This window comes from Rhinopithecus roxellana, chromosome 2 (assembly GCF_007565055.1).
Source record: "Rhinopithecus roxellana isolate Shanxi Qingling chromosome 2, ASM756505v1, whole genome shotgun sequence".
NCBI lineage: Eukaryota > Metazoa > Chordata > Mammalia > Primates > Cercopithecidae > Rhinopithecus > Rhinopithecus roxellana.
In genome coordinates, this window is record NC_044550.1 from 84,747,665 (window position 1) to 84,771,298 (window position 23,634).

Genomic DNA, 23,634 nt, shown 5'->3' on the forward strand with positions numbered 1-23,634 from the left:
TAAGCGTACTTAAAAACAAATCTTTACAGGTAGATTGTGTTTGATTTAAATAATCCGAATAAAATTTCTGCTTTCTTTTTTCAGTTAATGTCCTTCAGAATGGATGCTAGCTTTTCTTTTGTGGGAGGCAAACAGACTCTAACATATTTGTTCATAGAACATAGATACTAAGAGAATCGTAGACTTTGGTGATACGTTGACCTAATTTTTTTTTTTTTTTTTTTTGAGAGAGCTAGCTCATAGGCAGATATTCAGGGAATTAAATCAGAGACCAGAAGTTGTTATAATTTCAGCCGTAATCCTCTTATTTAATAGGACTAGGTTTCAAGTTTTTCACAGTTCAGGATTGAAAGTTGATGAAATTCTTACTGGGGACATTTTATTCTTGGATTATCTGTATGAAAGCAGAAGTGTGATAATGGAACTAGTCAATTTGGGATATATAGTTTGTAACTCATTACGCGAGTCTTCTTTGGTCTGAATCAGGCATTCAACAGCCATTTCCTATTAATTGGCTCCTGATTTTCAAGTTTAAACCCTGTGGAATTAATTTATAGCACCTGAGCACCTATGTCCCAGTTAGAGCTTTGTGCATGGGTTCATTAAATCTAAGTACTAAGTTGGCTAGTACTTAGCTAGTGAGTTTGAGCTATTACCATCATAAAACTGAATTTTGTTTTTACATTATTTTCTCTACTGGGAAAATTAGATTAGCTTGAGCTGTGCTTGAAAAGAAAATATCATACTGGGATTTGTTGGGAAGTTAAAATTGCTTCAAGTATGATGTGCCTTTTTTTTTTTTTTTTTTATTGTTTTAGGTAGGGAGAAAGTATTATTCCTGCCTTATAGTTGAGAATATTCAGGTAACAAAAGGAAATTGTTATTTTCTGTGATCTAAAAATAGGACTAGTTAGGGCAGAGCCAAAATGAAAACACGTTGGCCTCCTATTTTTCCCTGCTGAAGGGCTGTTAAAGCAAAATTGATTGTGAAACTTTTTCACTTTTTGTCAACATTGGTCTTTTGACTCTTGTACTTTCTCTTATGTCAGGTATTAAAGTGAGGGAAGTTTATTGGCCATCTTAATCTTTCTATTAAAACTTGAGCCTAGATTGATGGGGAAGGTATAGGAGAGGGAGGCTGGATAGATGGAGAAAGAGGTACCAAAGGGTGAGTGTGGAAGGAGAGTGATGTAATCAGTTGATAATGAGTTGGTTTAATTAGGGGAACTCTTGTGTTAGGAGTACAGAGAAAAGATAGTACGAAAGCATTTTGGCAAGATTGTTTATAAGGTTCTGAAATTCTAAAAAATATTAATCCTTTATTAGTCTGGATTCTCAGTTGCAAGCACTAGCCAATATGAACATAAAGGAAATTCATTAAAGGGTATTGGGTATCTTGTAGTATCTTTAAAAGATGTGAGGGACTGGAAATGATGTCCAGGTTGTACCACAGAGCTGGGCTTAGAGCAGACACCTCTATTGCCACTGGATGTGGACACCACAGTTTGCACCAAGAGCCCCACTGCCCAGTGGCTGTTGGAAGAACTGCTGCCTCTGGAAATTAGACTAGTTGCTGCCACCTCGCTAGAGTCTCTTTGGTCGCTGGTTTTTTTTAAAGCACTAGCTTCTGAATCAAAGTCTTGGATGGGAGCATCTCATTAGTGGAACCCTAGCCAGGTGTCATTACCGTACTGCAAACCAGCGTCTGTCATTTTTGGCTTTTATGGTGGGAGGTGGGCTTTGCTTCAATGGAAAGGAGAATTCCTCAAACATAGGAAGGGGTTTCAAGTGCTGGGCAGCCCAAAAGGACTGATATTCCTTTATGTGCCTGATTGTAAGACAACATTATTTCCCCAGAAGATTAAACGTAATACACTTCTTTTAGACAACTTCAACATGTATACTTTTAGGTATGCCTGTGTACATCTGCTAGATAATCAGATATCTACCTTCATCATTTACTTGATTAAATATGTGTCCACATTTAAAATTAAATAGGCAAAATCCGCATATATTTTAGAAATATTTTCCCCACTTATTTAATAAAAAAATTTGTCTCAACTCTTGGCACCTTTGGGATTAGTATATTCGTCATGGATACATTCTGATTTTTCAGTACAGCTTTCCAGAGCATTGATGGCCACATCTGCCTGAGTTCTTTGAGCTATATAGCATCTTTTAAAATCTTTCTGATGCTTTCACTGTAAATTTTATCTCAAGTCAAAAGTACATGTTAGCAGCCCATTTGGACAGTCTCTTTAAAAAACTTATTCCTGAACCTGGCACAATGGCTTGAATCTGTAATTCCAGCTACTCAGGAGGCTGAGGCAGGAGGATTGTTTGAGACCACGATTTCGAGGCTATAGTGATCTGTGATCACACCATTGCACTCCAAGCGTGGGTGACAGAGTAAGACCCTTGTCTCTTAAAACAAACAAACAACAACAAAAAAACACACAAACTTAACTCTGGGATGTGTTTTCATGATCTCTTTTCTTCTTTTTTTTTTTTTTTTTGGCGGGGGGAGGTGGTGGACAGGGTCTAACTCTGTTGCCCAGGCTGGAATGCAGTGGTGTAGTCACTGCTCCCTGCAGCCTCAACCTCCTGGCCTCAAGCTAGCCTCCCACCTCAGCCTCCTGGCTAGCTGAGACTACAGATGCATGCCACCCCGCCTGGCTCATTTTTTGTATTCTTTATAGAGATGGGGTTTATGCCTTGTTGCCTAGGCTATGATTTGCTTAATGTAACCACTGATCTTATTGCTTTTAAAGTGAGCTTTATAAAATTACTGAATACAAAAGTTTGAAGTCATCTCTGGAATTGTAACTAAATATCTTAAATTTCTTAGCTTCCCCTTGTTTTTGTAACTTAGTCCTGTTTGTAATCTCTAAGTATCTGAAACTAAATGATTAGGGCTGTTTTAGGCTAAGATTCCTCAAACAGTTGTTGACCAAAATAATGGGAAGTCCACTCCTTTAGAAGACTCTTAAGAACTCTTACACGAGGCAAGTTTTTTTTTTCCCCGACAGATCATTTTGGGAAAAAGATTCCTTTATGTTTAGATCTGTCTCAGTCTATCTGTCTGTCTGTCTGTCTGTCTATCTATCTATCTATCTATCTATCTATCTATCTATCTATCTATCTATGAAGTTTCTAGGCACTGTTTAAGATTCTGTTTCAAGGAAAAATAAGAACTGTGTTTTTGCTGAATAGTTTCTTTGCTGCTATTCTTGACATTAGAATTGGAAAATAGAATTTTCCCTTTAGTTTAATGAAATGGGAAGTATCTGGAAGATCATGGGAGAAAAGAGGGGAAATATTCCTTTGTTCTCAGATTATGCATTCCTCTGGGGTCAAAAACACTTGGAATCCAGTCTTAAAATAATGAGCGTTCGGGGAACGGATGTAAAATTCCTTCTGTTTCACTGTATTCAGCCTATCCTTGTTAGTACTGAGTAATTAGAAAGGTGTGATTTAGTAGCTATACTGATTTATTCAGTTTTACCTGGACTGAAACTTTAGAAAATGGTTACTAAAGATATCATAGGATGTAGGTATGCCTTTGTTGCGTTTTTACTGAGTGTGGGGTTATAGCCCTAAGTCCTATTGTCTTTAGAATTGACGACATCAGAACTTAGACTTTGATCTGCAGTGTGGGGGAATATGAAGTTGTTGGAGTGGTCCCTCCCCACAGTGGAGTCAGATTCTCTGCAGGTTGGTTGTTACTCTCAACAGATTTTTTAGCTCTAGCTTGGAGGATAGATTAAGATAACATAATTTTCCTTTCCTTTTTATACATTTAACATCCTTACATCCGAATGTCTGACGAAAAAGGATTTCAGACGTGAGTAATGGTGGGAAACATTTTAATCCTCCACACTGTTATATAATAATCCTGCCCTTTTACTTTGAATCGTGAAGTTCTAATGGATTCTCTAGTTTGCCGTTGTAGCTTGATTCTCAAAACTACAGCATGGAAATGTAGTTTGTACTTCTGCATCTCCCAGCTCATTTAGAATCCCAGATTGATGGAGGTGGATGAGGACCTCCGCTGTCCTTTTGGCTAGCTTTCTCCCAGTGCAGGCATATGTGAGAGGGTATTCCTGGTCATTGGTCCTCTAGTCTCTGCTTGGTTATGTGGAGGGAGCTGGAGGTCACCACCTTGCCAGGCAGCCTGTTTCGTTATAGTTCTCTTGAGTCCCTTTGATAGGAAACCCAAATCTGCTGCTCTACAGCTTCTACCCATCAAACCTGGCTTTGCTCCCTTTAAGCAAATCAGAATGATTTTTTTTTCTTCTCTCATGCAATATCCATTTAAATATTTAAAGACAGCTTTCATGTTTCCACTAAATGTTCTCTTCCTCCCCACTCACATGAAACATCTAGTTTTTTAAAATTTCTTCCTCCTAAACCTTTTTAGCATTCTGGTTACATTCCTGCTTTACCCCAGTTTAAATGACTTTTTTAAAATGTGGTAACCGTGCTGTTGAGGTAAGCTCTGATCTGATGGGGGATGCAGTCGAGTGCTTACCTTGTTTGAATTCAGGCGGTAAGTGTAACCTGTGTATGTTACAGGACCAATTTGTGGCTCCGTTGACTTATGTTAAACTTTCAGTTAATAGAACATTTTAGGAGATTTGAGCCCAGTATGAAATTCACATGACCTGTTCTCGAGACATCTTGGACACCTGGGCAGTTGCCTTTCAGCATCCTGTAGATTGCTTATCCCAGGCAAATCCTAACGGCACTACTTTTGAGTCCCTCTCTTCAGCTCGAGAGCTCCTTGAACTGTGATTCTTTTATCCACCATTCCACCTTCCTTCCCAACTTCTGATTGGCTGCAAATATTTTAAATGTATATTTTTTAAAAATACAAGGTAAGCATAAGTAGAGCATTTTATTGCCGTGATACTCAAGATGATCCTGTCAGGCAGGATTTGGCAAACAGTGACCCATGGGCCTGATCTACCTTGCTTCCTCTTTTTGTAAGTCAAGTTTCGTTGGAACACACCTGGACCCATCATTCATATGCTGTCTGTGGCTGCTTTTGTGCTACCACAGCAGAGATGAGTACTTGGAACTGTGGCTGCATGGCTGCAAAGCCTAAATTATTTACTACCTGGTCTTTCATGGAAAAAGTTGGCTGACTCCTTCTCTGAGGAGAGAGCATCTGATTATTTTATGTTCAAGAAGCTGTCTTTTGTTTCCAAGCAGAACTATCCAAAACCCTTTCCAAGGCTCATTAGCAAAGGCATTTTGTGACTTCTTTTCTTGGCTGGTTCAAGTAATTCATAGGAATATGATTATGTAATCTGTATGTGTGGTTATAAAATCACATTCTATACTCATTCTCTTATCTAATTTCTAATATGTTAGTATTTGAAAACTTTTCTCAGTATTATTGCTTCAGCCATCTCCTTGTCATTGGGAAACTGTCATCACTGTAAATTGCCTTTTAAGTTTTAGGGACAGTCCTAGATTTGATGTTCACTAGTTGCTGGGAAAGAAGAATCATGTTTCAGCATTAGGAAACATCATTAACACTTACTACTAACAAATATTATATAATATATCTGTGAAATTATAGCAGGAACTGAGAGATTCCATGGAGCTTCCAGTCTATTTTGAGAAAAAGAAAATTCTTGTTGCTCAGTTGACATTGCCTTATTGAAACATTTGTTGGCTCCTTTATTATTTTGTTCTTAAATATAATTTTTAGGTTCAGTTTAGAAGTTTTAAAATCGGACTTTGCTAAAGAAGGAAAATCGTTATGAATTTTAAGCTCTTACAAGTATTTTTAATAAAAAAAATTTTATTAATGAGTTGGATGTAGTGTTATTTGCCACAACTACTACCATCCTTGTTTTGGAAATTTGCTTATTGATCTGAAGACAGTAAGGCAGAAACGCTTATATTCTTCCCCCCACCCCACCCCCAAGTTGGAGTCTTGCTCTGTCACCCATGCTAGAGTGCAGTGGTGCAATCTTGGCTCACTGCAACCACTGCCTTCTGGGTTCAAGCGATTCTTCCTGCCTCAGCCTTACGAGTAGCTGGGATTACAGGTGCCTGCCACCATGCCTGGCTAATTTTGTTGTATTTTTAGTAGAGACGGGGTTTCACCATATTGACCAGCTGGTCTCAAACTCCTGACCTCAAGTGATCCACCCGCCTCTGCCTCCAAAAGTACTAGGATTACGGGGTGTGAACCACCACAACTGGCCATGAAACCCTTATGTTCTTTTTCTACTCCAGTGTTAGCCTTTGGAGTTCCGACGGATATTGCATTAAATTAACTCTCCAAATGAAGAAAAAATATAATGACCTAAAATTGCTCTGGTGTAACCTTTGTAGCCTGGTTCTTTTGGTGGAAGACAGTGTTTACTCCAGAGTATGAAGTTTTGGGGTTCTTATTTTAAAAGGCCTTCATATATCCATATTATTGATAACCTACATCTACTTTCTGAGCATTTCCGGCGTCCCATTCTGATGGCTCATGGAGACCATCCGATATCTCTCGCCTTGTCTTGTGATCCTCTCTGATTTCCTCATCTGCTTTAGTGACACTGAGCTGCTTAGGTTCTGTGCCCTGAAATTGCTGTTTTCCCCTCTCCGCATGGAAGGCCTTTGCCTGAAGAACGCCTTCCCTCTGTTTCAGGCTGAGCTGTGCATGATCTCCTTCACGAAGTCTTCTCCTACTCAGGGGACCTTCCTCCTCTGCTCCCCAGTAGCTCTACGCAGCTTGCCAGCACTTTGCCTACCACGTCATATTGTGCTGACGCATTCACATCTCTTAGAAACACTCGCCTGGGATGAACTCGGCCACCCACCTTCTCCCTCCCTTGCTGGAGAAAATCCCACAATAAGGCAGATGATATCTTCATCAACTCCTCCTCACCTATCTCAAAAGGCCTTCTTGTTTCTCTAAGAAGTGTTTGTCCCATTTGTAATGATTCTTTCATTCATTCTTCCTGTTAGTTGGGCATGAAACTTCTCATGCCCAAACTCTCTGCAAGTGACCTTGTTTTGTACTTTATGGGAAAAAATAGCCATCTGGTAGCAACTCTCAGCTTTTTGTCACGAAGCCCACAAATCCATTTGTACTGGCACCCCTTTTCTCCTTCTATCACAGGGAAGGAAGGATCTTGACTTCTATGACAGGCCAACCCTCCATGCATGCTCAGCATCCCATCTCCTCCCATGTCAGAGACTTTGAACCATTCTTTCTGGATTCTTCACATGGGCGTTTAGACATCCTCTCATCTCTTAAATACCAGCTTTCTGTCTTAAAAGAATACATGCCTTAACTTTATGGCATGTTCTCTTTCAGCAGTCATCCTCTCTCTGTACTGCCCTGCATGGTCATTCTTTGAGGAAGGGTTGTTCCCCACATGGTCTCAGCTGTCAGTCATAAATCAACTCCAGTCTGGCCCTTTCTGCCACCTTGGCATGGATATTGCTGAGCTCTCATTCTTTCTTTAACGTCTCTGCAGCCTACACAGCTGAACTCCTTTCTTTTTTTTTCTTTCTTTTTTTTGGGGGGGTAGGGGTACAGAGTTTCTTTCTGTTGCCCAGCCTGGAGTGCAGTGGCGCCGTCTTAGCCCACCACAGCCTCTGCCTTCTGGGTTCAAGTGATTCTCCTGCCTTAGCCTCCCAAGTAGCTGGGATTACAGGCACTGTCTGGCTAATTTTGTAGTTTTAGTAGAGACAGGGTTTCTCCATGTTGGTCAGGCTGGTCTTGAACTCCTGACCTCAGGTGATCCGCCAGCCTCAGCCTCCCAAAGTGCTGGGATTAGAGGCATGAGCCACCGTGCCAGGCCTGAACCTCTTTCTTCTTTTATCCAACACCTTGATAACTTTCTCCAGTCTCATTGCCATAGTTTCCGTCTGTTCTTCCTTTTCCTATTCTAAGTACTTGGTCTGAGACATTTCCATTTTTCTACCGTCCTGCCTATCTACTTGCATGACTTCAAATGCCATCTACTTGCTGATGAGGACAAAATTGGTATCTCTGACCTAGGCGTCTCTTCTAGGCTGTGGACCTGTATCTCTGACAGTCTGTTTTACTAAGATCTTGGGCGTTTCTCAGCATCTCAGATTTAACATGAGCCCTTAGTGTGTGCTCCCAGCTGCTTTCCCTCAAGATTTTCCCTGCTTCAGTAAATAATGTCCTTTATTTTTTATTTTTAAATTTATTTTTATTTTTAGGATTTGTGAGTACATAATAGGTATATGTATTTATGGGCTATATGAGATATTTTGATACAGGCATGCAATGCGTAATAGTCACATCATGGAAAATAGGGTATCCATCCCCTCAAGCATTTATCCTTTGTGTTACAAACAATCTAATTATACTCTTGTAGTTATTTAAAGATATACAATTTAATTATTTTGACTGTAGTCACCCTGTTGTGCTATCAAATACTAGGTATCATTCATTCTTTCAAACTATTTTTTGTACCCATTAACCATCCCTACCTCCCCCCTACTATACGTCCCAGCTTCTGGTAACCATCCTTCTACTCTCTATCTCCATGAGTTCAATTGCTTTGATTTTTGCATCCCACAAATAAGTGAGAGCATGTGATGCTTGTCTTTCTGTGCCTGGCAATAACTAGTATTGTTATCTCTTCATTTGTTCATGCCAGAAATCTGGGAGGGATCCTGGAAATCTTCACCTTTTCCATTCGGTCAATCTCTCATTACTTTGACTCCACCTGCAAATCTCTCTCAAATCTGTCTACTTCTCTTTACTTCTGTTGTTGGTTGCCTTCATTTGAACCACCACCATCTCTTCCTGTACTACTCTAGAAGCCTCCTAATGAGTCTGTCTTCCAGTTTTCTGTACCTCTCATCTCTCCCTCAGCAGCCAGAGTAATCTTGAAAAGCTTTAATTATCATTGTCAATTCACTGCTTAAAAACCCTCCTGTGGCTTTGCATTGTACCCCAAATAAAATGCTAACCCTTTCCCAGAGCCCACAAGGCCCAGCACGCTCTGATTCCCTGCCATCACTCAGCTCTACGGGCTCACTTAATTGCTCCTTATGCTTCAGCCATTCTGGCCTTTTGACATTCCCTGTAATCCTCAAACTCCTCACCTTCATCCTTTGCCTCTGCTGATCTCGGCAGGAAACAATTTCCCTTGCCCTTTGCACCACAGATTCCTTCTCACCTTTTAGGTTTTAGCTTAAATGTCACTACTTTGAAGAAGCTCTTTGCACACATTTCTAATGCATTCCTCACCATACCCCTACTTTTCTTCATTGGAAGGAATTACTAAAATGTGCTCTTATGTATCTCCTTAGGTGTTCATGTATCTGGTTTATATCTTCTCTACCAAACAGTAATTTCCACGAAAGCAGGGGGCTGTGCTTGTTTTGTTCATAGCTATATCCCTATCACCTGGCATTGCATGCTCAACAGCTATTTATCTCGTAAAATAGGCACATATTTAAAGTTTATTAAGATGGCAACTTTGGGGAAGCACCTCTTTGGTACTTTTATTGCCATGTTGCATGGTAGTTATGCTTGGTGGGTTCAGACTTATGTGACTTGGAATCCCTATTACTATCTTCTGTGAACTTGAGCAGTTGTTAGCTTCTGTGATCCCTGCAGTTCCTTTTGGGCTGACTTCTTTCTTGAGTGTGACAGTTTCACAGAAGACATATTATATGGAGGTTTATTTGGGAACACTAGTTGGGTAGATCCAGATGTGGGAACTTAAAAAATGACACAGGTGCTCATATTAGTGTGCCTTAAGTTAATCTGTGAGACACTGTGTAAATCGATTAATGTATTCTAGCACTTCTTGTATCTGCCCTCTCAAATGGAACGTGGGGCATTCCATATTGGGGAGTCAGGATTCCTGGCTTGTGGTGCTTTGTAGGACTCTTTGGTTTGCCATTGCTGTAGGTCGCATGGTCTAAAATGTAGAGAGGATAAAAATGATATTTTGAAAGATGATCACTTTTCCCTGGCTAGTTGTTGCTCTTAATTCTTTCTTTTAGATCTCTGTTGCCCCAGCTATTTTACACCCAAGCAGCAAATTATCCAGGTGGGAGTGAGGGGAATCCAGGGGTTAGCCTGGGGTAGAAAGTTGAAACTGAGCATCTTGAAAGTGGGCATAGTCACTTATTTTGAGTGTTCCCTACCTTAGAGTATGAATGGTCTGTTTGGGAGAAACCCTCACATAGTGAAACACTGATGAGGAGCCTTTGGTTAAATTAAGAATCTTGATCTATTCCAAATCACTTATTTTTTCTGTAATGTTAAGCTTGGATTTTTGAGCACCTTTCTAAAAAGAGGGATGGCACATTCTTAAATAATGTTTTGAGATTTTCTTTTATATTTTGGAGAGTTCTGGTCTCCTGGAAACAAAGGGTGAGAAGCCACTACCTACCAGTGTGTTGTTACTAAGTATGTTTTCTTTCGATGAATATTTTCTTTTATTTGCATTTTCAGCATTTTGTGACTTAACATGAAAAGCCCCAAACCAGCCAACTTAAGAAATAAATGTGATTGTGGTTGGAGTTTGTGTATGGCTTCTCTCATGTGAGCTTCCCTGATGTCATGCTTGCTAACATGCCCAAGCATTTGGCTTTTTTGTGAGCCTCCAGTGACTCTACTTTGCTAATATACCTTAAATCCTTAGGGGGTTTCTGTAATGAAGGGCAGACTGGTTGTATTTGAACAAGTAGCTACAGTCCTAGTTCTTTACATAATGTAGTCTGATTATCAATAAAGGAATGTAATTGAATTTTAAATTTCTAAGGAGGGGGAAGGAAAAAACAATCTCAAACAGAAGTGTTCTGTTAATGAATGTGATAGACCCCTTTGTTGTTTACAGACAGCCCTCTTGCTGTTTTGTGGAAGAGAGTTGGGGCTGTGTTGCACATTTCACTGGCAATCTGCCCACCTCCTCTTCCCTGAAAATATTTATGGAGTTCTAGTGCTTTAATAAGTTGAGAAGTGATTTAATTGTTGCATTGGCAGAGTGAGATAAAGCCGCTAAATATGTTGTTCATTTTCTTTCTGGGTGGGGTGGAAGAGGGAAATGAAATACTAATTTTTTCCTTTTTGGAAGCCTAATGCTGTGCTCTTTTATCATCACTCTTGTTCTCTAGGCATTAAGTGTGACTGAAACCCTGATTAAACCCTTGGAAAAATTCAGAAAAGAGCAACTTGGAGCTGTAAAGGTTTGTGTCTAATTTGAATACACTCATAAACAGAAAACATAGATGCCTCTGCTGCTTCATTGTACACTTTATTCACATTTGGCAGCTTTGAAGGAGATGCCGGAGCAAACCATCTGTTGTTTTATGTTCGAAATGTGCTCTTCCCCCTTTGGGGGATATGGAATTGAAAACAAAACAAAAACACCTGGACAAGGTAGTAAAACCTCTAGTAATCTTCTTGGGCTCCACCTTTCCATATAGAGTTTTAAAAATATCTGTAACCAAACAACACATTTGCTCTGAAGAGAAGGAGCTTATCACTGGGGGGAGTGTAGTTATTTCTGTGTGCACCTCAGTTTTATGGAGGACTGTAGCATTACAGTAGGGTTTAAGATTATAGATGCTGCCACACCATGATGCCACTGAAACTAGGAAGAGACTATTAAGTATTGGGATGTGATTTCCTTCAATTTAACAAAAATATTTATTGAGCCTCTATTGTGTGCTAGTATTGTTATGGTATTGTGCATGATATTGTGTGCTGTATAGTATTGTGCTGGGGATTCAAAGGTGAGTGAACCACAGACTCTGTACTCAAGGATCTGGGATTTAACTGTGATTTCCAGAAATAATGCAGCGGTTTTGCCACAGGGGGCCTGGGATATATTTAGCAACTTATTTAAAATGTGCAATCTGAGTTTTGAAATTACCCCAGAGAAATAATTTCCACCAATCTTTCCTGAATTTTGTGTATATACTTGAGAAAGAAAAAGTAACATTTGCCTGTTGTTTACCGATTTTGGCTTGGCCCAAGGAGAGGGGAATTAATACCAATTTTAGGTTGGGAAGGGAGTTTTTATATTTGTATTTTTTTCCCCCACATGGCTGGGAATGTAAGTTTTTTTTTTTTTTTTTTTTTTCTCTTCCTAAAAGAAGTGACTAAAATCCCTTGGTGGAAATAAACACTGTGGCCTCAGTAGCTTAACCACACAGACGAACCCAAGGAGTTCCAGCTCTGTGACTGCTGTTTATGGAATGGATTATCATTTAAGTGACTTGTGACAATATTGGACATTTCTTTTTGGCATACCGTATTACAGTTTTTAATGAAGGGCTATGGACTGAGGCTCAGCCCCTGTGGGCAGTGGGAGATCACTGGGGGCACCACCCCCGGCTCCTTCCTTGGATTGTTTGCCATGCTGCAGGCAGCTGGGTTGTCCTGAGCCCCTGGCTTTACAGCAGGAGATTGGAGGTCAGCTTTCACTTCTGCGACCTTGACTAAGTCATTGGCTTTAGTTTCTTATCTGTCAAATGAAGGACTTGGGGGATCTGACTATTGTTTTATAGTTTCATGATTTTGTTTTGATTGTGTCTCTAAGCTGTTTGAAAGTTTGTTGCATTTTGGTTCATTCTCTTTTAACATTTCATTGGCAGGTATTCTTTGTAAACAACATCCATTTCTTATTTTTCTAATTTGAATTGGATGGTGCTTATATGTGTGAAGGTTATATTATGGAAATGAAAACTGAGTGCGAGTGAATATATTTACTTTTACTTGCCATCTACTCCACTGGAATTTAGAAATGTCTGACCTTGCATCTTCTATTGACTCATTTTTCCCCTTAAACTTTCCAGCTTCTGATGTTAACATTTGTTCAGAGTATATCCTGCGAAGCAACTTGCACACTTGGTAATCCTTTTAAAAGGAGAAATGGTTACAATAGTTTATTCTATGCTTTGAGCTATTTAATGACCAAGTTCTTTCCTGAAGTCCTATTTCTGTATCCTTCCCTGTTCTTCTGGCTTCAAGTTTATAAAGAGTTGATGTTATGTGCAGTCTTGCTCAGTATGGTGTGTGCGTTGACTGTTGTACCTGCGGAGGTCACCTGTGAAGAGCCAGTCATTGTGGGTCATAGGGAGAAGCCTTTTTTCCTGGCAGTTTTGTATACCATAATGAACAGTAGAGAAGGGTGGTTGTCTGTATTATACAGCAATATGTAAACTATGTAAACATCTGTCCTTTCCATTAGATTGTTAAATCTTTAAAAGACTGCTTTTTTTTTTTTTTTAAATTCTCAACCAGCGCCTACCCTGCCTTAATACATAAAGTATCTAATAAGTAGCCTATCCAACTGATAATTCTAGAAGAAACAGGAAAGGGTTTAAGTTTAGGTATTTGAATTACTTTCCACATCTGTGCTGCCTAAACATTCAGTCATATTTTGGCGAGTACACAGTCTTGTTCCTCTGATTAAATCTGCTTACATGGGATACTTCAGAAAGACTTTACTCTCTTAGATTAAAGAGCTTTTTGTAAACAGCATAAAACAGTTTTCACATGGGAAGTTAAGAAAAAGGTCTTTAAAAGTTGACCACATCAGAATTTTTAGATATGGGGGTCAACATTTTGATCTTTCCCCGTCTCCTGTTTCCCATCTCGTAATGTTGTAACCCTTGCCTGAAACTCTTTCAGTTTCCCGTGCTCTTGCCTTCTCCGGTTTCCAGAAGCCCAGTTACGTGTTTAACTGTGGTTTAAACGTATTCTAAGTGGCTAGGTGGTTTTTGTAAATTGGATTTGGAAAAGCCCCAAGGTATTGTCTACTGTTTTGCTTATATTTGGATATGCGCTCCTTGGCCCTGTTTGGTTTGGATGTATCCCTCCATTTGATAGGTTCTGCTGCATTTTCTTACGTGCTTGCTAGGTTCTAGCCTTTGTTCAAAAAGCCCATTTGCCATCGCAGTGAGAGGTGAAGCCAGCTGGGCTTCTGGGTTGGGTGGGGACTTGGAGAACTTTTCTGTCTAGCTAAAGTATTGTAAATGCACCAGTCAGTGCTCTGTGTCTAGCCAAAGGTGGTTTGTAAATGCACCAATCAGCACTCTGTAAAAATGTACCAATCAGCGCTCTGTGTCTAGCTAAAGGTTTGTAAACGCACCAATCAGCACTCTGTAAAGTGGACCAATCAGCAGGACGTGGGCAGGGCCAAATAAGGGAATAAAAGCTGGCCATCGGAGCCAGCCGCTGCATCCTGTTCGGCGAGCCAGCCGCTGCATCCTGCTCGGGTCCTTTCGCATGCTGTGGAACCTCTGTTCTTTCGCTCTTCACAACAAATCTTGCTACTGCTCACTCTTTGGGTCTGCACTACCTTTATGAGCTGTAACACTCACTGTGAAGTTCTGCAACTTGACTCCTAAAGCCAGCGAGACCACGAACCCACTGGGAGGAACAAACAACTCTGGACATGCCACCTTTAAGAGCTGTAACACTCACTGCGAAGGTCTGTGGCTTCATTCCTGAAGTCAGCAAGACCACAAACCCACCAGAAGGAATAAATTCCGAGCACATCTGAACATCTGAAGGAACAAACTCCAGACACACCATCTTTAAGAAATGTAGGCCGGGCACGGTGGCTCAAGCCTGTAATCCCAGCACTTCGGGAGGCCGAGACGGGCGGATCACGAGGTCAGGAGATCGAGACCATCCTGGCTAACACGGTGAAACCCCGTCTCTACTAAAAAAAAAAACTACAAAAATCTAGCTGGGCGAGGTGGCGGCGCCTGTAGTCCCAGCTACCCGGGAGGCTGAGGCAGGAGAATGGCGTGAACCGGGGAGGCAGAGCTTGCAGTGAGCTGAGATCCGGCCACAGCACTCCAGCCTGGGTGACAGAGTGAGACTCCGTCTCAAAAAAAAAAAAAAAAAAAAGAAAAAAAGAAATGTGACACTCACCGTGAGGGTCCATGGCTTCATTTTTGAAGTCAGTGAGACCAAGAACCCACTGGAAGGAACCAATTCTGGACACAACAGGACACAGGTTGTTCCCTGATGCGTCACATCAAGTGACCATTCAGAGTTTTTCCAAGGCCTAGCTCAGTTCTTATTTTCTTTTGAAGCTCCTTCACCCTTCTTGAGCTTGGCACTTATTGCCAGATATCCCACAGTACTTTGTGGATAGCTACAGGAACCAGTACAGATCCTGAACAACATAGGGGCCAAGTACGTTGAGCAAAAACTCTGAGAAATACCAGAACATGGTAAGAGATACGTGGGATAAATTGCTTTTTTGGACATTTGACCAAGTAATGAAAATGTGGGTTTGAGCAAGCAGCAGCACACAGGTGTCAAGTGGATGCAACTAACTGTATTAAGAATAGAATCTTTTCAGCTGCTATCTTGGAAAGAGCCAATTACAATTTTATCCAATAGAAGGAACAATTTAGAGCAGAAAACTTAATAGATGTTCATTTCACAAATTACGACTTATCACCTAAGCCTACTATCAGATTATGACTAATAATTTTTTTTTTTTTTTTTTTTTTTTAAAGACTTTCATTCTGTTGCCCAGGCTGGGCTGTAGCCTTGAGCTCCTGGGTCAGATGATCTTCTGAGCAGCTAGGACTACAAGTGTATGCCACCATGCGTGGCTAATTTTAAAATTATTTTTGTAGGGACAGGGTCTCTGTGTTGCCCAGGCTGGTCTTGAACTCCTGGGCTCAAGTAATCCTCCTGCCTTGGCCTTCCAAAATTCTGGGATTACAGGCTTGAGCCACTGTGCCCAGCCTTAATGAATACATTTTAAATACAGACTTCCAAAGATTCTGTAAATTACTATAAAACATGAGTAAAAAACCTGTCTGGATAATTTCTCATATTACATTATATTTAATACAGCAGAAACAATATTGATTTAGTTTAATTACATTTCTTTCATTCAGTATAAAACACACTAGAGCCTATCATACAGCATAGTGTTAGAGGCCCTGAGATACAACTAGGAATTACAACATTGGCTGGCCTTCAAGAAGTTAGCAACTTTTTGTGAGACTGTCAAATAAGCAATAAAAATATATTGTGAAAAGTGCTGTAATAGGGGAAATCATAGGTGCCCTGGGATGTACTCTACCATCTCATCTTTGGAGCACCAGAAAGTCTTTCAGGAAGACTTAATTCTTCCTGGTTTGAATCCTCTTTCAGTGCCTTAATTAGCCATGTGATTTGGGGCAAGCGACTTAAGGCCTTTAAGTCTCAGTTTCCTGGTCTGTAAAATGAGACTTATGACATTTGTCTCAGGAGGTTATTGTGAGAGTGAAGTGAATTTGGTAATGTACTTGAAGTGTCTAGTTTGGGGCCTGGTATCCATAGAGTAATTTTATTATCCCATTCATGGCTTGCTCCCCATCACCTTGTCAAACAGGAATTGCTCAGCTTTTTGTCCATTCTCCGCATTGTGGGTTTAGGGGTGAGAAGCCATAGCATGTGGTTTATGACCCTTATGGACAGATAGTGCTAAGGCACTGAATTAGTGACTCTGGAGCCACCGCTTAGGAACGAGGTGCCACTTTGCCAGCGTTGGTGCTGCTGCAGTCCTGTGCTGGCCATTCACTTGTGTTCTGACAGGTGTCTCCCAGGCACTCTTCTGGGTCTGGACTCAAGTGCTCCATTCTGTGAGGATGGGGCTGAATTCTCCTCTCTTTAGAGAGGCTAGAGGAGCTTAAAGGAAAGGGGTGGGTTGGGGTAGGACAGGGCAAATGAAGTGTCAGGTAGGAACGAGTGACACTTGGCGTGGGAGTTAAGGGAGTGTGTGCTTTCTCCCCGCTGGAGTGGGGAGTCCTCACTTAACATTATCAGTAGGTTCTTGGAAACTGAATTGAAGCAAAGCAGCACATAAGGAAGCCAGTTTTAACTTGGGCCAATTGACATAAACAAAAGTTAAGTTTTTATGTCATATTTCTGGTTTCAGAAACATCACCAAACTTTGTTTTTGAATAGAGCGGAGTTTCACCCATGTCTCCCAGGCTGGAGTGCAGTGGCATGATCTCGGTTCACTACAATCTCTGCCTCCCAGGTTCAAGTGGTTCTCATGCCTCAGCCTCCCAAGTAGCTGGGATTACAGACATGGGCCACCACGCTAGGCTAATTTTGTATTTTTAGTGGAGACGGGGGGTTTCACCATGTTGGTCAGACTGGTCTCAAACTCTTGACGTCAACATCACCAAACTTCCAAAGACCACTGTTGCGGGAAGTCAGGGACCCCGAGTGGAGGGACCGGCTGAAGCCATGGCAGAAGAACATAAATTGTGAAGATTTCATGGACATTTATTAGTTCCCCAAATTAATACTTTTATAATTTCTTACACCTGTCTTTACTGCAGTCTCTGAACATAAATTTTGAAGATTTCATATACATTTATCACTTCCCCAATCAATACTCTTGTGATTTCCTATGCCTGTCTTTAATCTCTTAATCCCATCATCTTTGTAAGCTGAGGATGTATGTTGCCTCTGGACCCTGTGATGATTGTGTTAACTACACAAATTGTTTAAACAGTATGAAATCTAGGCACCTTGAAAAAAGAACAGGATAACAGTGATGTTCAAGGAACAAGGGAGATAACCATTAGGTCTGGCTGTTTGAGAGCCGGGTGGAACAGAGCCATATTTCTCTTCTTTCAAAAGCAAATAGAAATATCGCTGAATTGTTTTTCTCAGCAAGGAACATCCCTGAGAAAGATAATGCATTCCTAGGGGGGAGGTCTCTAAAATGGCCGCTCTGGGGATATCTGTCTTTTACGGTTGTAGATAAGGGATGAAATAAGGCCTGGTCTCCCATAGCGCTCCCAGGCCTATTAGGACAAGGAAATTCCCTCCTAATAAATTTTGGTCAGGCCGATTGTCTGCTCTCAAACCCTGTCTCCTGATGTTATCAATGACAGTGCATGCCTGAAACTTCATTAGCAATTTTAATTTTGCTCCTGTCCTGTGATCTTGCCCTGTCCCCATTTGCCTTGTGATATTTTATTGCCTTGTTGAAGCAATAAAATGATCTCTGTGACCCACACCCTATTCATACATTCCCTCCGCTTTGAAAATCACTAATAAAAACTTGCTGGTTTGGTGGCTTGGTGGGGCCATCATGGAACCTGCCAACATGTGATGTCTCCCCCGGACACCTAGCTTTAAAATTTATCTCTTTTGTACTCTTTCCCTTTATTTCTTAGACCAGCCCACACTTAGGGAAAATAGAAAAGGACTCATGTTGAATTATTGGGGGTGGGTTCCCATGATAACCACAGCACTTTTAATATTAAATATTGAAATAAATGTGAGCTATACATATATTTAAGAAAGATTAATAAAAACAAGGTAATCATTTACTCACTTATTTCTGTTCAGGGTCACAGGCGTCTGGAGCCCATCCCGGCAGCTCAGAGTGCAGGGTGGACACCAGCCTTGGACAGGGCATGATCCCACACTCACTTACACGGTGCTATTTAGACATGCCGGTGAATTGACCTAAGAGATGTGGGAGGAAATAGTAGATACCCAGAGAGAACCCACACAGGCTTGGGAGAATGTGCAGACTCCACATGGACAGTGGCCCTGGCCACAAATTGGTTTTTATTTTTCCCTTATTAATGTAATAATGATGCTATTCAAGGACCTGCCATGTTTAAGTTTATCTGTAGACCAGTCCAACAGTAAACATTATTTAATTTTATAGTTTGAAAATAAGCCTTTTCCATCTCCTCATCCTAAACAATTGGAAAATGTAGAAAATTCAAAAAAAGTCATTTAGTAACAAAAAAATTATTTCCTCTTCTAAAGCAAAATAATCTAGTACCCTACAGAAAAATGGGCAATTCACAATTATGTTTAAACTTTTATGAATTCTTTGTGTTCTTTATCCACCTTTCAGTGGAAGCATTAATGTGTTTTTTGCAAAAAAAAAAAAAAAACTGCTTAATGAAGGATATATTTTGTGTTACGAATGTCTCCCTATGTTCTTACATATTGGTTGTAATTCTTCCCCCTTTACTGTGTGCCCTTTGCTTGATTATTGTGATTTTGTTTTTTTTGGATATTTACAAGTTCTTATAGCTTCTTCCATTACTTTTTTGCTTAGATCCTTCTCTGTTCTGAGATTTGTTGAAAATATTCTCTATGGCTTCATTGTTTACTTGTGACTTTTTCAATCCATCTGGAATTAATTTTGATATGAGATGAGGTTCTCTGTCTGCTTCACAGTAGTTGAACAGTCATGCCAGCACCAATAGTTGAATCGTCTCTTCCTTTTTTTAACCCAGTGATTTGTAATGACAAATTTCTATAGTTTTTACCTCAAGATCTGGTTATTTGAATTGTGGTTCTTAGGTTCTTCTCTTCTACCATTTATACAATGTATATCTTTTTTGACCCATAATACTGTTTTAAGTAGTAGCTCTACTTTTAAAAAAAGTTTTGCATGTGCAATTTTATAACAGATTAGAAAGCTGACTTCTACCAGATTGAACTTATAAATTTTGTTTGGCTTCCTCGTGTTGTTACAATTAAAAAAAAATGTGTTGCCACCATAAAGATCATTGGATTTTTCAGCAGTTCCAGAGAAATCAGAAGCCACAGCCAATGTGCTGGGTCTGTGTTCTCACAAGGCAAAAATGTTCTGGTGCTGAGTAATGGCTGCCTTCTTCTCTGGAGTAGACGAGGACTATCTGGTTTTCATTGCCTACCACTCCTGATTGCATTTCTCTCCCAGCCTGTTTCACTCATTAGATTACTGCCTGGCCCAGACTCATTTCAGTTTTTGTAATGTCTGATTTATAAGAAAAGTTTTCATATTGTATTTAACTTGATCCTTGTTGGAACTTTTTGGATTATGCTGTTAAATTTATATATATATTTTTCTATAATGCAGTGTTGGAGGGAAAAAAAACCTCCATTCTTTATTGGATGCTACTTGAATAGTTTCCTTTGAAATTTGTATTATTTCAGCACAAGAAATCATATGAGCACAGAGAAACAATAATACTTTATAATGACATTAAGAACAAATGCAGGAAGAAATGATTACCTGCATTTTAAGATTCAAAAACAAACACAGCAGCATTTGTATAATACCATACCATATATGGACAAAGATATTTCTGTTCTAAGCTTGGTGGGTGTGATGTTGTTGTTGTTTCTTGGCTAAATTCCTTCTTCATAAAGGCTTGATGTCTCCTTTTTCTTTCATTCCCAACTTTACCGACATGTTGATTTTCATAGCCTTCTATTGCTCAGTGTGCTGGGTGTTTTGACTGCTGATTACCATGTCACCCCTTCCTCGGCCCCTTTCTATGATTCAGGTTAAATCAAATGAGGTGGTAAAAATGTTTTCCATGTTCCTGGTAAGTACTAGTCTGCAGTGATAGTGCTTCTCAGCATGTGACCTTGCTTTGCAGCAGTCTTGTGGGCAAATGCAGGGACCTGACTTCCATTGGTCTTTTGTGTAAATCTGAGAAACAGATGCTCAGAGAATGTTTGTTACAAAGTCACAGAGTAATGAGTGGCTAGGACTGCAGCTTGGGTCTTCTGACACCAAATTCGGTGTGTACTTCACAACATCAGCTTTTTAAAATAGTGGACATTTTTAGGTACTGGGCATCTGTTTCAGTTTATTTTCCGTTAGTTGTTAAAATAGTGGAAGATCATAATGAAAAGCAGAAAAGAGAATAATCAATACCTTGGACTTAAAAAATTGTAAATAAAAAAAAAAAACAGCATAAAGAAAAATAAAGTCCTCTGGTCCTCTGTATCAACAAAAGTGACTATTAAGTAAAAGAGGTTAAAATAAAACTTCCTGCTTTTTTTTGGTTCCATTTCTACACATGGGTGAACCATAGGATCCCAGAATTTTAGGTTGGGATCTAAGAATGAGGCAGTTAAAGAAAAGTCCCTGATCTTTTTTTTTTTTTTTTTTTTTTTTTTTGGTAAGAAAACTTAGGTTCTGTGTTGTCAGATTTTTTTTTTTTTTTTAGGTTGTGCAGCTAGTTGGTAATTAACCTTGGAGTAGAAAAGGGAAGAAACCTCAGTTTCTGAGTCTCCCCTCCTCCATCAGTGTGGAGGAATTAATTGAGGATTTTTAGATGACCTGACAGGGGACATAATGTCCTGGGTTTCCAGAAGAACAGTGTGTGGTCCCATGTGGTAAAAAAAAAAAAAAAAAAAAAAAAAAAAAAAGATAAAAGAAGTAGAGAATGAACATGCTTTGTTCAATCTCTTTGCCTAATAGGAAAGAAATCATACAAGAAAAGGCTAGAACTTTTGCTTTGGAAAATACAAGTTGGAAAATTAGGGAAGAGAATGTTCCTTTTTTAGGAGGTGTGGAGAGTTAGGGAGAATTTGAAATTAATTGAAACATTTTGACAGCATGAGGACATGGTGTGCTCTCCTTGATACTCAAGAATGTTTATTAAAAATCTATCAAGTTGGCTGGCAGCTTTAGGGGAGACAGCCCGTCTTCTCTGCATTTATAAATGTGTGTACTTGTTTTCTCAAAAAGCTTCTATAGCAAATGGAACACAAGTATGTCCTAATTCTAGACAGTACCTAAGAAATGTTTGTGATGTTAAGCAAAGGGTGAGTACTAGTATGTCAATATTATTTTAGGCCCTGTTGACCTATTTATACATATTTTAAATAGTGTTACAGAGATCACTGGAAAGGTTTGGGAAAGTAGATGACATTTCTGGTCAGAGAATCTTACTGCTATACAGGTTGATCATCCTGACTCTGAAATCCGATATGCTCCAAAATTTGAAATGACATTACAATGGAAAATTCCACAGCTGGCCTCTTGGTCTCTGATGGTTCAGTGTACATAAGCTTTGTTTCATGTACAAAATTATTAAAAATATTGTATCAAATTACCTTCAGGCTATGTGTGATAGGTGGATACAAAACAGAAATGAATTTCATGTTTAGACTTAGGCCCCATCCCCAAGATACCTCTCTTGATATACACAGATACTCCAAAATTCAAAAATATCCAAAAATCTGTGCCACTTCTGGTTCTAAGCATTTCAGAGAAGGGATACTTAACCTGTATTCATACTGGACCATTACAGAAGATCTTTCCCGAGATGTTTTTTTCCCAACCCTGATTATGTATTATGATTTTTTGAAAATCTGGAGTAAAACGTATTGATTGATTGATTGAGACAGAGTCTCACCCTGTTGCCCAGGCTGGAGTGCAGTGGTGTGATCTCTGCTCACTGCAGCCTCCGCCTCTGGGGTTCAAGTAGTTCTTGTGCCTCAGCCTCCTGAGTAGCTGGGATTACAGGTGTGTGCCACCACACCCTGCTAATTTTTGTATTTTTAGTAGAGACAGGATTTCACCACAATGCTGGCTGGTCTCGAACTCCTGACCTCAGGTGATCTTCCCACCTTGGTTGGCCTCCCAAAGTGCTGAGATTACAGGTGTGAGCCACTGACCTATTATTCCATTTTAAACGAATTCCACGTCTGTGCCAAAATCTAGAGCAAGTTTGCTTTTTTAGGCTTTATGTTATTTTTCTTATGTATTCTGTTTCATATGGTTGGTGAGGGGCGAGTAACATGGAATTAATTCTTACTACTGCTAAGTATGAAGAACTGAAAAATAACATAGGCTTGGAAAAAAGTCCGTTAAAGGAAGAAATAAAAGTGTCTCTTCTGTCCTAATGCTGTCTTGATGATTAAGCAGTAGGCTTGGTACAGATATGTTATTTTAGATAGCTTTATCACATTCAGAGTGGTGCTTTGTTCTATTTTCAGATATTTTTCATAATTTGAGCTTCCCAGTGGATTAACTCTGTGTGTCCTTTCGTTTCTGTTTAACCATGGTTTTTTTTTTTTTTATTTGTAGGAAGAAAAAAAGAAGTTTGACAAAGAGACAGAAAAGAATTATAGTCTAATTGATAAACATTTGAATTTATCAGCAAAAAAGAAAGACTCACATTTACAAGAGGTATAATTTTTTATTTTTCTGTTAAGTTTTCAAAATTTAATAAGCAATACATGTCTTTTACAAATGTGCTTTACTGTTGATAACTTTTCATCTGGCATTATATAGAGATAACAAAAAGTGAACAGATAGTGTCATAAATTAAGAAAAAAGTCCTTGTGAAACAAGACAAAATAATACGTCTTATAGCGATTAATGAGGTATGGATTTATAGTAGTAAAATTTTTGTTTCTGAGTATTATTTTACAGGAACATGACTTGAAACCAGCATTAGTGAAGAACAGATACATTATTTGCAGGAATAGATCAATTAATTGGCTTTCAGGAGTTCTTGAAGAAATGAATTGAATTTAAAAAGCTCATATACCATTATGCATTTATGTGAAGGCAGCATTAATCTTATTTAATGCTGAGGATTCAGGAAATTCAGCTTCGTTGGAAAAGGAGCATCTGTTTTACTTGTATTAATAGACTCATTTATTTTGGAGGCAGCCATATGTAAGCAGGAAGGAATTTATATTTTATTTTTCATTTTCTCGTTGTTTATTTCTAAATCCCCTGCCATTTGTTTCTCTCACTCACACAGTTGGATGGAAACACAGTTGTTTACAATTCAAAACATAATGCTTTTATTAAAAATAATGCTGTTTGCCATTGTTAGGATTTTGTCTGATCCCACAAAATTGTATTTTTTTTTCCTTGT

General features: G+C 39.5%; 1 protein-coding gene across 1 annotated transcript in view; it reads left to right on the forward strand.

Annotated features, from left to right (window-relative positions):
* Positions 1 to 23,634, forward strand: part of ARHGAP10 (Rho GTPase activating protein 10) — a 336,548-nt gene that overhangs the window by 104,768 nt on the left and 208,146 nt on the right. Inside the window, exons 4-5 of the mRNA XM_010368443.2 lie at positions 11,125 to 11,196; positions 22,833 to 22,934. Coding sequence (XP_010366745.2) covers positions 11,125 to 11,196; positions 22,833 to 22,934 — 174 coding nt within the window. The remainder of the gene's footprint in view (positions 1 to 11,124; positions 11,197 to 22,832; positions 22,935 to 23,634) is intronic.